This window comes from Mobula birostris, chromosome 15 (genome assembly GCF_030028105.1).
Source record: "Mobula birostris isolate sMobBir1 chromosome 15, sMobBir1.hap1, whole genome shotgun sequence".
NCBI lineage: Eukaryota > Metazoa > Chordata > Chondrichthyes > Myliobatiformes > Myliobatidae > Mobula > Mobula birostris.
The window spans coordinates 56,438,306-56,451,822 of record NC_092384.1 but is presented as its reverse complement, the minus strand read 5'-3'; the positions used below and the strand labels follow the sequence as shown (position 1 = coordinate 56,451,822).

At 43.4% G+C, this 13,517-nt stretch overlaps 1 protein-coding gene across 1 annotated transcript in view; it reads right to left on the bottom strand.

Annotated features, from left to right (window-relative positions):
• LOC140210194 (polycystin-1-like protein 2) overlaps positions 1 to 3,798 on the bottom strand; it is a 29,115-nt gene extending 25,317 nt beyond the window's left edge. Inside the window, exon 1 of the mRNA XM_072279071.1 lies at positions 3,345 to 3,798. Coding sequence (XP_072135172.1) covers positions 3,345 to 3,798 — 454 coding nt within the window. The remainder of the gene's footprint in view (positions 1 to 3,344) is intronic.
• Between the last annotated feature and the right edge of the window lie 9,719 nt (positions 3,799 to 13,517).

Below are 13,517 nucleotides of genomic sequence, written 5' to 3'. Positions count from 1 at the left end.
GGAAGGTTTTGACTTAGCCGAACCTGAGCCAGATGTAAAAATACTAATGTCACTCATCTATCACCACTCCAACTTGACGGTACATGCTTTGAGCATTTTTCAAGCTGTAAGTCACTTTCCTTAGCAATTGCCCGGCTCATTCCTTTACAGGAGTAGCCAAAGACAGCCAGTGCAATGGTTGGTACATTTGTAAGCAACCTTTCAGCGCAGAGTAACTGAATCAGGTAAAGATTGTTGTTCAAAGACGGGTTTATGCAGAGGAAATACATTGGATCACAAAGCAACAATCTCTCCCAAAATAAAGTCCCCTTAATTAACTGCCCCCTTCTTGACTTTGAGGGGCCACTGTAAATTGGAGGGTGTATTAAGAAGGCACAACTCTGTTCAGAATTAACTCATCCAATTGTCATTCTGGGTAAGCATTATGTCATGCCTCTGCTCATTAGACATTACCAAGAGCAAGAATGACATCAAGGTTAGTATTTTTGAAGTGGGAACAGTTAAAGACTGTGTAGTAAGATTGTTTTCTTCAGGATTTTTAATGAGGTCCCTTATATAAGGAAAGATATTGCTGTTTCAAGGTCAAATAAAAAGAGGGTAAAGATAATGATTTTCAACCATGCATTTCAAATCAAATCAAAATTAACCTGCACAGGAAATTATATTTCAAGAACACCTTACATATGGGAAGGATGATCTGACAAAATGAACTGTTCCTCCAGATGCCAGAACACTCCCTACCTGGCATTCTTGGGACATCAAACTCAACTATTGAAACTGAAAGTCAAGCGATCATTTCACTCAGTCTTTGGCAAAAGAATGGTCTTAGAAAACAATCTTAAGTAAACTTAAGCTCCCTAATCAAATCTAGTTCACTGCACAAAACCCATACCAGCATTGCCTTTATCTTAAGGGGCTCAGCAGCAAGCTGCACTAAAAAGTCATCTAATAGAAATTCTACAAAGTGCTTCTCTTGGGATCCAGTGGCAACTTGATTTTCAAAGTCTACCTGCATAGTGAGTCCCCCGTGACCACTGCAACATTAGCCTTTTTACATGCCTTTTCTATCTCCCATTGAAATTTGCACCCGACGTCCTGGCTACTGTTCTCCCATTAGGGTCTTTTTACTCTTACAGTTTCTTGCACTCTCGCTTTACCACTCAAGAACCAATCAATTTCTGCTTTAAATATACTTAAAGACATGGCCTCCACAGCTGTTTGTGACACTGAGTTCCATAGATTCAGCGCCCTCTGCCTTATGAAATTCCTCCTCATTTCTGTTCTGAAGGGACGTCCTTGTATTCTGAGATTATGCCCCCGGTCCTAGATTCCTCCTGCTATCAGGAACATCCTCTCCACATCCACTCTATCTTTCAATATGTGATAGGTTTCATTGAGACCCCCTCTCACGTTTCTAAAGTCCAGCTATTAGTGATTAGCACAACACTTTACGGTACCAGCGACCCGGGTTCAATTCCTTCCGCTGTCTGTAAGGGATTTGTATCTTCTTCCCGTGACCATATGGGTTTCGTCCTGGCGCTGTGGTTTCCAAAGACTTACCGGTTGGTGGGTTAATTGGTCATTGTAAATTCTCCTTTGATTAGGCTAGGTTCAAATCGGGGGTTGCTGGGTGTCGCAGTTCAAAGGCCCAGAAGGCCTATTCTGCGCTGTATGTCAATAAATAAATACTATAGGCCCAGAGCCATCAAACAGTCCACGTGCATTAACCCTTTCATTCCCAGGATCGTTCTTGTGAACATCCTTTGGACCCTATTCAGTGGGAGCACATCATTTCTTAGATAAGGAGCCCAAGATTGCTCACAGTGCTCCAAATGCTGTCTGGCCAATGTCTTATAAAACCTCAGAATTGCATCCTTGCTTTTATATTCTAGTTCTCTCAAAGTGAATGCTAACATTGCATTTGCCTTCCTTACCACGACTCAAGCTGCAAGGTATTCTTTAGGAAGTCCTGCATAAGAACTCCCAAGTCCCTTTGCACCTCTGATTTCTGAATTTGCTCTCCATATAAAAAATAATCTACACCTTTATTCTCTCTACCAAAGTGTATGACCATACACTATATTCCATCTGCTCCTTCTTTGCCCATTCTCCTAATCTGTCTAAGTCCTTCTACAGACTCTCTGCTTTTTCAGTACTATTTGCACCTTCACCTATCTTTGTATCTTCTGCAAAGTTGACCACAAAACCATCAATTACATCATCCAAATCATTGACAAATAACATGAAATGTAGCAGTCCCAACACTGACCCCGTAGAACAACACTAGTCACTGGCAGCCAACCAGAAAAAGCTCCCTTTACTCCCACTTCTTGCCTTCTGCCAGTTAGCCAACTTTCTATCCATGCTAATATGTCTCTTGTAAAACCATGGGCTCTTATGTTGTTAAGCAACCTCAAGTTGGACATCTTGTCAAAGGCCTTCTGATAATCCAAGTAAACAACATCCCGACTCTTTTTGTTTATCCTGCCTTTTATTTCCTCAAAGAATTCAACAGATTTGTCAAGTAAGGTTTCCCCTTAAGGAAACCATGCTGACTTTAGCTTTTTTATCTCATGCCTCCAAGTACCCTGAAACCTCAATCTTAATAATGGCCCCCAACATCTTATCAACCACTGAAGTCAGTCTAACAGGCCCACAATTTCTTATCTTTTACTCCCATCCCTTCTTAAAGGGTGGAATGACATTTGTGATTTTCCAGTCCTCTGGAACCATTTCACTATATAAAGATACTTGAAAGATTATTAATAATGCCTTCACAATCTCCTCAGTTACCTCTTTCAGAACTCTGGGGTGTAGTCCATCTGTTCCAGATGACGTATATATGTTTGGACCTTCCAGCTTCCGAGCTCCTTCGCCTCAGTAATAGGAACTGCATTACCTACTGGCCCTGACATTCTTGAATTTTTGGCATACTGCTGGTGTCTTTGACAGTGAAGGCAGACGCAATATACTATTACGTTCATCTGACATTTCTTTGTCCCCATTACTTCCTCTCCAGCGTCAATTTCCAGTGGTCTGATATCCAATTTCTATCCTTCTTCACTCTTTATATATACCGTAAATTCTGGTGTATAAGCCGAGAATTTGGCCCTAAATTTTGGTCCTAAAATTAGGGGGTCGGCTTATACAGAGGGTGCCAACTATGGAAAAACGAATACATGGAAGACAGGTCGTGTTTATTGGCTGTTTTTGAGTCAAATACAGAAGAAAATACAAACGCTTATGAAATCTACACAAAAGAAAAGATCTACAAAACACATTCTGTTTCTCAATTTGCTTGTACACACTGTTGTCGTCAAATGTTCAGAGCTTGAAACTCTCACACTCTTCATTATCTGACTCTCGGAAAATCACATCCCATTCTTCAGCAGTCCCCATATCATCGTGAGGATTGTCAATTTCTGCTTCAACATCATTTGCAGCTTTACTGGCTGCTAAATCTCCATCGTCTTCTTCCCAAAGCAAATGATCTTCAGTGCCATCCAAAGCATTGCTGATGCTGCACTTCTTGAAGGCCTTCACAATGCACTCGGCCTTCATTTCCTCCCACGATTGCAGTACAAATGCGGCCCTTATATTTCCTGCTGGTGTGAATGACTGATATCCAGACATCATCCATTCGTTCCACTGTCGACGCATGAATTCTTTGAATGGTTTGTTTAAACACACATCTAGTGGCTGGAGCGCAGATGTCAAACCACCGGGGATGACTGCGATGTCCGTATTTTCAGCTTTCAATGCTGCTTTTGTCTCACTTGACAAGTGCGCTTTGAACATATCCCAGACAAGTAGCGACTTTTCCTTCCTGAACCCTTCGGGACATCGACGCCACACCTCTTTAACCCCCTTCAAGCAACCCGCTTCGTCCGTCCAGCGGCGTTCTTGAAAGTAAACAACACCACGCGGGAACTTTTCTTTCTTTGGCAATGTTTTCCTCTTAAAAATCATCATCGGTGGTAGTTTGGTCCCATCAGCCATACATGTTAACACGACAGTAAAATGTTGCTTCTCGTGTCCAGTTGTTTTGACAAGGACTGTTTTCTCCCCCTTCTGATTGACAGGGCGGTTTCCAGCAAAGTCAAAGAACATTGGTGTCTCGTCCATGTTACCAATCAGTGAGAGCGGGTAAGAATGCTTTCGATGCTTGATAACAAACGATTGGAAGGCCGTAATCTTATTCTCAAGGTCACTCGGCAACTTCTGAGCAATCTTTGTTTTTTGTCTCAACACAAGATCACGTCTATTCATAAATCGGGTGCACCAACTTCGCGTAGCTTTGAAATTTTCGCTGACCTCACAGTGTTTTTCGGGCCAATTCAACGCTTGAGCTCGAATCATTTCTCTGGTAACAATGTATCTAGACGATTGCTGGTGATTCACCCACTCTAAAACTTTTTCTTCCAATTCTGGCCACAGGCATGCTTTCCCGCGGTTTGCTCATTTCGTCTTTGGCATTTCCCTCAGCGTGTCCTCTGCCTTTCTCCACTCTCTCACTTGTTTCTCGTTTACACTAAACTTCTTAGCAGCTGCAGAGTTATTTGTTCCTTTAGCAAAATCAACAACCTTCAGTTTGAAACCAGCATCATATTGTATTCGTTTTAATCTTTTGTACATGGTGGTCGCAAACTCAATACTGAGTACACATACTGATCCCGCCACCCCGTGTAATGTTTTAACGAGATTACGATGGGCGCTAAATGGTTCACGGGGTTTACATTTCAGAGTACAGATGCAAAAATTCCATAAAGATTTCCCCCATATCTTTTGGCTCCACGCATAGATTATTACTCTGAAATTCTAGAGAACCAATTTTGACCCTTTTCAATACACCGATTATCCTTGCTTTTCATTCTGACAGGAACATAAAAACTCTGTAGTCTCAAACTTTCACTTTGAAGGCCTCCCAATTACCAATTACACCTTTGTAGAAAACAACCTGTCCTAAGCCACATTTGCCAGATCCTTTCTGATACCATCAAAATTAGCTTTTCTCCAATTTAGTCTCTTAACTCAAGGACCAGACCTATCCTTTTCCATAATTACCTTGACACTGATACCATTATGATCGCTAGATGCAGAATATTCCCCTACACAAACTTCTGTCACCTGCCCCGTCTCATTCCCGAATAGGAGATCAAGTACTAACTAGTTGGGACTTCTATGTACCGATTAAGGAAGTTTTCCTGATTACGTTTGACAAACTCTTTCCCAGCCAGCCCTTTTATAGAACGGGAGTCCCATTCACAATGTGGAAAGTTAAAATCACCTACTACCACAGCCTTATGTTTCTTGCAACAGTCTACAATTGCTCTACAAAGTTGCTCATTTAAATCCCATGGACTGTTGGGAGCTCTCCAATCTGTCCTCACTGAACACTACTGTGATATTTTCCCTGCCTAGTGACACCACCATTCCTCCTTTAATCCCTCCTGCTCTATCATATTTAAAACAATGGAACCCTGGAATACTGAGCTGCCAGTTCTGCTCCTCGTGCAACCAATGGCTACAATGTCATAATTCCACGTGTTGATCCATGCCCTAAACTCATCCACCTTTCCTACAATGACCCTTGCAATGAAATATACGCAACTCAGAACATTTGTCCCATCATGCTCAATCCTTTGTTTCCTGACTTAGCATTTAGGCTTAACAACATCTTTCTCCACATAACTACCCCACTATCTGTTCTGGTGCCCTGGTTCCCATCCCCCTGCAACTCCAGTTTAAACCACCCCATGCAGCACTAGCAAACTTTCCCGGTAGGATTTTAGTCTCTCTCCAGTTCAGGTGAAAACTGTCTCTTCTGTACAGGTCTCACCTTCCCTGGAAGAGAGCCCAATGATCCAAAAATCTGACGCCCTCTGTCCTGCCCCATCTCTGTAGCCACATGTTAAACTGTGTGATCTTCCTATTTCTGGCATCACTAGTTCATGGCACAGGTAGCAATCCTGAGATCACAATCCTGGAGGCTGTGTCTTTTAGCTTAGTACCTAACTCCCTGAACTCACCTTGCAGAACCTCATCATCCCTCCCTACCAATGTCATTAGTATGGACGTGGACCCCAACCTCTGGCTAACTACCCTCCTACTTAAGAATGCAACACACCATCCATGAATCTTGTTCTCATCCACAGAGCCTCTGCTCTGTTCCCCTAACCAAAGAATCCCCTATCACTATAGCTAGCCTACTCCCCACAGAGCCAGAAACTTGACTACTGTGGCTTTCCTCAGCTAGGTCATTCCCCCCCGCCATTCCACCCCAACAGTATCCAAAGCAGTATATCTGTTGTTGAGGGGAATGGCCACAGGTGTACTCTACACTGGCAGCCTATTCCCTTTTCTCCCTCCTGATGGTCACCCAGTTACATGTGTCCTGTGCCTTGGGTGCAGCTACCTTCTTATACGTCCTGTCTATCAACTCCTCAGCCTCCTAAATTCAGGATCACTTTCAAGGACTCCACAACTCATATCCTCAGTTTTATTTTTTTTATGTATGTATCTATCTATCATTTGCATAATTTTTCTTCTTTTGCATATTGGTTGTCTGTCAGTCTTTGTTTATGGCAGTTTTTGGTGGGAGGAGAAGATAGCAGCGCGACGCGCGCGCGCAGCTCTCCGGTGAAAATGATATCGCATCGGTTAAATAGGGGCCGTGATGGAGACAGATGTGAAAGCACAGAGGAACATCTGGAGAAATTTCTGAAACGCCGGTTCGCTGCTGCTGTTACTGGGCGATCGAGAATCTTCCGGAGGGAAGGCCCCACAGTCCCCGGCTTTGCTTGCTGCTGGCGACCAAGGCTGAGGTCGAATCATTGGGATAGAGATGGTGTTCAGTACTTGGTGTCAGAGGGCTGATCGGAGGCTCAAGGTTTTTGGACAACTCAGAGTCGGACTGTGGTTGGGCATGGCAGGGGGAGTTTTCTTCCTTCTCCCGTCTGCGTGAGATGTGGAACATTCGAGAAACTTTGAACTTTTTTACTGTGCCATGGCCTGCTCTTCATCAAGTTATGGTATTGTTGCACTGTTGTAACTATATGTTATAATTATGTGGTTTTTGTTAGTTTTTCGGTCTTGGTCTGTCCTGTGTTTTTGTGATATCACACCGGAGGAATATTGTATCATTTCTTAATGCATGCATTAGTAAATGACAATAAAAGAGGACTGTGTGTCCTCATAATCTAATCTAATGTATAATTTTCACAAATTCTATTTTATTTCTTTATTTTCCAGCAAGAAAATGGCTTTCATAGGTAGCATATGGTGACATATATTTACTTTCATAACAAATTTACTTTGACTGTGGCATTCTCCCACACTGCTTGTCTTGTATGTGATTCTTGTACCCTTGAGGGCTCCTGCACGGTTTCACATCAGTGCCAGGGGGTGAAAGGCTGCCAAATGTCAGAAAACGAGGTTGCAATTTCTAGAGGATAAAGTCAAGCATCTTTGTGCTTTAGTGCCCAACATCCAATGATACCATGGGCGCTGCATTCTTGGCATGAAGTCTGATAGATTGGACATCAGTAATGAGATCACTCGTTCAGCTTGAGAAAGGGGAGCAAACATGTGCTCCATGAAACCATTGCCTCTGGGAACAACTCAGCAAACCAGGAAACTTTTTGGTAGACAGGTTTTTGGCTTGCTATGACAACCTTCAAGCCCTTTGGACCTTCTAAGCTCTTTGGACACTCTTATCTGAAATTATTATTTACAGCTGTCTGAAATAACAAAGCAGCAAACTGCCTTTTCAATGTAGCTGTTGGAGATCACGTGCAAGAAATCCAAACTTCCACTGTGGCACCCAGGCAGTGCTAACCTCAACCTGCGTTGCTGTGGAATGCGAGACACTGGCCATCAATCCTATCACCAGTGATGTTGCCCAATATTTCTGCAAAAACATGTGTTTAAAGGACACACCAAGAATGAACAAGCTCTGCACAAAGCTAGTGCAATCTCAGACATCAAGTCATACAGCATAGAAACAGGCCTTTCAGCCCAGCTCGTCCATGCTGACTGTGCAGCCCATTTAGCTAATCTCATCTGCCTGTGTTTGGCCCACGTCACTTGAAGCATTCTTCCATGTACTTATCTAGATAGTTTTTAAATTTGCCCACCTCAACCACTATTCATGGCAGCACATTCTAAATGTGTACCACCTTGTGTGTGAAGAAGCTGCCCCTGATTTCCCTTCTAAATCCCTCACCTTGGATCTTAAACCTATGCCCTCCTGTTTTTAGTAACGCTTCCCCAGGAAAAAGACTACAGTACATAGCTTCACCCTGTCTATGCCTGTCATGAACTGGTATACCTCTATCAGATCACCTGCCCCCCACCCCACCAGTCTCCTGCATTATAAGGCACTGGTGAAGCCTCACCTTGAGTATTGTGAACAGTTTTTATGCGAAAAGATGTGCTGGCATTGGAGAGGGTCCAGAGGAGGTTCACAAGGATGACTCCAGGAATGAAAGGGTTATCATACGAGGAACATTTGATGGCTGTGGGTCTGTACTCGCTGGAATTCAGAAGGATGAGGGGGGATTTCATTAGAACCTTTTGAATGTTGAAAGGTCCAGACTGAGTAGATGTGGAAAGGATGTTTCCCATGGGGGAGAGTCCAGGACAAGAGGGCACAGCCTCAGGATAGAGGGGCACCCTTTCAAAACAGAAATGCAAAGAAATTTCTTTAGCCAAAAGGTGGTGAATTTGTGGAATTTGTTGCCACATGCAGTCGTGGAGGCCAGGTCACTGGGTGTATTTAAGGCAAAGATTGATAGGTTCTTGATTGAACATGGCATCAAAGGTTACAGGAAGAAGGTTGAGATCTGGGGTTGAGGAGGAGATAGTAAAAAAAGGATCAGTCATGATTGAAGGCGGAGCACACTTGATGGGCTAGATGGCTTCATTCTGCTGCTGTGTCTTATGGTCTTATTACAACCTCTCTATATAGCACAATGAAGCCAAGTGATAAGGGGAAGCTTGCAGGTGGTTAGTTAGCATCTCTGTCCAATAGGACATGCTTTAATTAGTAAATATTTTTACTTTGTGTTGACTTTTATTTTTGTCTACTAGACAGAGCTGGTCCTCTGAAGTCCTCATCTGATGCAGAAACACCTCAACCTGTGAAGGGTCACACATAAAAGTTGCTGGTGAATGCAGCAGGCCAGGCAGCATCTATAGGAAGAGGTACAGTCAACATTTCAGGCCGAGACCCTTCGTCAGAACTAACTGAAAGAAGAGATTTGAAAGTGGGAGGGGGAGGGGGAGATCCGAAATGATAGGAGAAGACAGGAGGGGGAGGGATGGAGCTAAGAGCTGGAAAGTTGATTGGCAAAAGGGATACGAGGCTGGAGAAGGGAGAGGATCATAGGATGGGAGGCCTATGGAGAAAGAAAGGGGGAGAGGAGCCCAGAGGATGGGTAAAGAGTTATAGTGAGAGGGACAGAGGGAGAAAAAAAAGAGTGAATGAATGAATGAATAAATAAAGAAAGAAAGAAAGGATGGGGTACGAAGGGGAGGTGGTGCATTAACCGAAGTTAGAGAAGTCAATGTTCATGCCATCAGGTTGGAGGCTACCCAGACGGAATATAAGGTGTTGTTCCTCCAACCTGAGTGTGGCTTCATCTTGATAGTAGAGGAGGCCATGGATGGACATATCAGAATGGGAATGGGATATGGAATTAAAATGTGTGGCTACTGGGAGATCCTGCTTTCTCTGGTCAACAGAGCGTAGGTGTTCAGCGGAACGGTCTCCCAGCCTGCATCGAGTCTCAGCAATATATAGAAGGCCGCATCGGGAGCAGCGGACGCAGGACCTGTGAAGGGATTGATCACATAGTACCTTGTACCTATTCTGGCCACAAATCACTTGTGCCTTGTACTTTGACTGTTAGAGATTTCAGCTGTAATCTATTATGGAGTATGTGCATTATTTGAGCTGATGACCATGATTGTTAAATCAAGTGATAATATTTCTTTGTTTTCATATACTGTATTTCTCTTCAGCCAGTATTAGGAAATTGTACTTGAGGATATTTTTAACTTGAGTGGCTTCAACTTGCTGCTGGTTACATCCAATTCATCAGTGCCAAGAATCCTCTCTTCTATACAATAAGCCCGTGCAGCTGTGTTTATTCCCTCACCAGTCCTCTAACCATAAGATGCCTGCACTAACAGAGGTGGCACTTGTCGGCAGGTGCCGTGCTTTTGCTTTTGCTTTTGTGATGTTGCTCATCTTTGAAGAATTAGCATTAAGGTGAGCTCGTGAAAAGGAAATATTAGATAAGCATCCAGATCGCTGGTAGATAAATGGCGGGGGTGTGATGCTGTTGGTGACGTTGTTGAGATGCCACAACAATTTTCATTATACAGATTCTTTGACTTTGACATTGCTCCGTCACCGCTTGTCTTTATTGTGGTCTTTGTACGCTCGAGTGCTCCTCGAGGACCACGTTACTGGTCCTCAGTTGAGACAGGCAGCCACACAACAGCCAGGTTCACAAAGGCTGCTTGCTTGCTTCAGTTCTGCAAGTCAATCTGAGTCTAAGCCCGTCAAAAACTGTGCTCCAGCATTCCCACTTCAACTTTCAGGGACAATAGGATTCCGCCTGTTAGCTGCAGCTTACATACCCATTCATTAGATTAAAATTTTATGGTTAATTTACAATCAGGATAATTAAATCATATCGGTTAAAATTTATTTTTACATGACCTTATTAGGAATTCAATAATTTAAAAAAGCAGATTATCAGTTGACAAGGCTACGCTGTTCATGTAACATCCACCCACACCTTGAACATCAGAAGCTCTCTGGACGTCTCAGAGAAAGTTAACAAAGTAGCATTGTATCCAGTGAGAAGACTGGCACTGGCATTCAATAGCTTCATCAGAGGTTAGCTTTATAGATGAGCTCTTAAGAGGGCACAGAAAGGCAGGAAGATTTGGGGAATATACCAAACCTTACTGCAACTTAAACCGCAACGATTTCAGAAATTTGTTGGCAGTTCTTTAGGGAACTCCTAGAATCTCTCCAGATGAGGTGCTGATCTGTTTCAGATGGAAATCTTGAACTTACAGCCACATTCTCTTGGAGTTCAACGGGGTGACACTGGAGCTCACTGAGAAAGCTTCATCTTTTCAAGAGGATTCTGCTTCTCAGCTCAAAGCTGATACCCGTTGGGGTGGAAGAGAGGGAAAAATATTCATTTTGTTACGAAGTGTTGGTGCTTTCTTTAATCTTTTAATTATTTCTTCAGGTTTTGATTAATCTTAAAATTGTGAAAACTGAATTGTTGCTGGATATCAGATGCCAGCTGGGGGAGAGCCCGTGTCATCTGTCTACGTTCCTCAGAGGGATTGGAACTTGCTCTTACTTCCTTCAAGGCCAAGGCAATGCTCAGGCTCTTGTTCCTCAGTCCTGGGATTATCTGGCTTAGTGAGATGGATCTTCCAACTGGCTAAATTTGAAGAAATGGGCAAATTTGTAGATGAATGTAGAGATGAATAGCAACTGTGGGCATCAGACCCATTTTGGTAAAATGCAGTCTACTGTTGCCATTTTAATACAGTGTCACTTTTCCTGCTATCTTACTTTTAGGTTAGTTTTGTTTCTGTAATCTTCTTATACTTTGACATATGATCAGAACATAGCAAAGATTGCTTAGTTCTCATGCTCCAGGCAGTAATATTTGGTGAACTTACTTGTAATCATATTTGTCATTGCTTTATTTCATAATGGCCTTAAATAATCCACACAATTTTAATTCTCTATTTAAGAAATATTTTAAGAAACTTTATTTCTCAAAGAGTGATGGAAGTAATTGGTTTCCACAGTGTTGAATTGAATTGTATCGATATGTTTGAGGAGATACTGGAGATGCACTTGAGGGAACAAGGAATAGAGGGTTATGAAAGGCCGGGCTGAAGTGTAAGTTGTGTCATGGGCTGTTGAGCTTGAATTTACTGACTATGCAGTAACAGTAATGCTTCCCTTCCTGCTGATCAAAACAACTTTATGTACGCTTCGAGGCGTGCAATACCAGACACGACACCTACCCCCTTTTCCTGGAGTGCAGCCACTGTCTATAACAGCAGCAAACGTGAGCAGAACTCTGCAAAGAGTCAATTCCTGTAAGGCTACCAGGCCAGACAGTATCCCCAGGCCAAGTATTCAGGAAGTGTGCACTGCTCATTGGCAGCTTTAACACTTCATTCACCCAGGCTGCTACATGTTTCAAATTAGCCACCATCATCCCTGTACCAAACAACTCTACACCTTCAGAATTAAGCAACTACCACCCAGTGGCACTGATGCCAATCATCATGAAGTGCTTTGATTGGTTGATAATGGCACACATCAAAAACTGCATCCTTGCCACACTTGACACTCACTGACATGCTTACTGACAGAACCGCTTTACGACAGATGCCAAAGCATCTGTCATGCCCGTGGCCCTAGAAAACAAGGACACTTTTGTCAGAATGCTGCTTCTGGATTTCAGTTCAGCATTCAATGTAATTGTCCCACAGACCTTGGTGAACAAACCCCAGCTCCTCAGTCTAATTATACCACTGTGCAACCGGGTGTTGGCCTTCCTAACAAATAGACCTTACAGTCAGGATGTACACGCTCCTCCCTGTGCATCATGCTCAACACAGGTACTCCCCAGGGCTGTGTGCTAAGACCATTGTTGCACACTCTGCTCGCACGTGACTACCCGGCCAAATAGCCAGGCAATCACATTGTCAAGTTCACCAAAGGCATGACAGTGGTGGGACTCGTCACTGGTAATGAAGAAATGGCCTACAGACTGATGATGGAAGAGTTAGAGGCCTGGCACCGGGCAAATAACCTCTTCCTCAATGTCAACAACACAAAGGAGATAGTTAGTGACTTCAGGAGAACTCACACCATGCACTCCCCTCTTTACATCAGTGGCACAACAGTGGAAACTGCGAGCTGTTTCATACTCCTGGAAGTGCACATCTCGCACAACCTCTCACGGGCCCAGAACACATCCTACACAGTCAGAAGAGCTCAACAATGCCTCTACTTTCTGGGAAGGCTGAAGAGAGCTGAACTGTGCACATCAGTACTCACAGCCTCCTTCAGATGCGTAGTGGAGAACATCCTAACATTCTGCATCACTGCACGGTACAGAAACTGCACTACGGGTAGAGAAAACTGCCCGATGCATCACTATCACTAGCCTACCACAATTAAGGATATATATAATAGAAGGGTGATGGAAAAAGACCAGCAAAATCATGAAGGGTCACCCCATCCCAGCTCACGGAATGTTTATCGCACTCCCATCAGGGAGGAGGCTACACAGCATCCATGCAGCCTCTCTTCCTCAGCAGTAAGGCTAATCAACACCTTTACCCACCCTACAACACACCATCCACCACCTCTACTTGACAATTTCCTGTCAGACTCACCTTATGCACAGTACCTTATTGTGTTCTTTTGCACTACAGCTGATGCAGAGTAACAATTA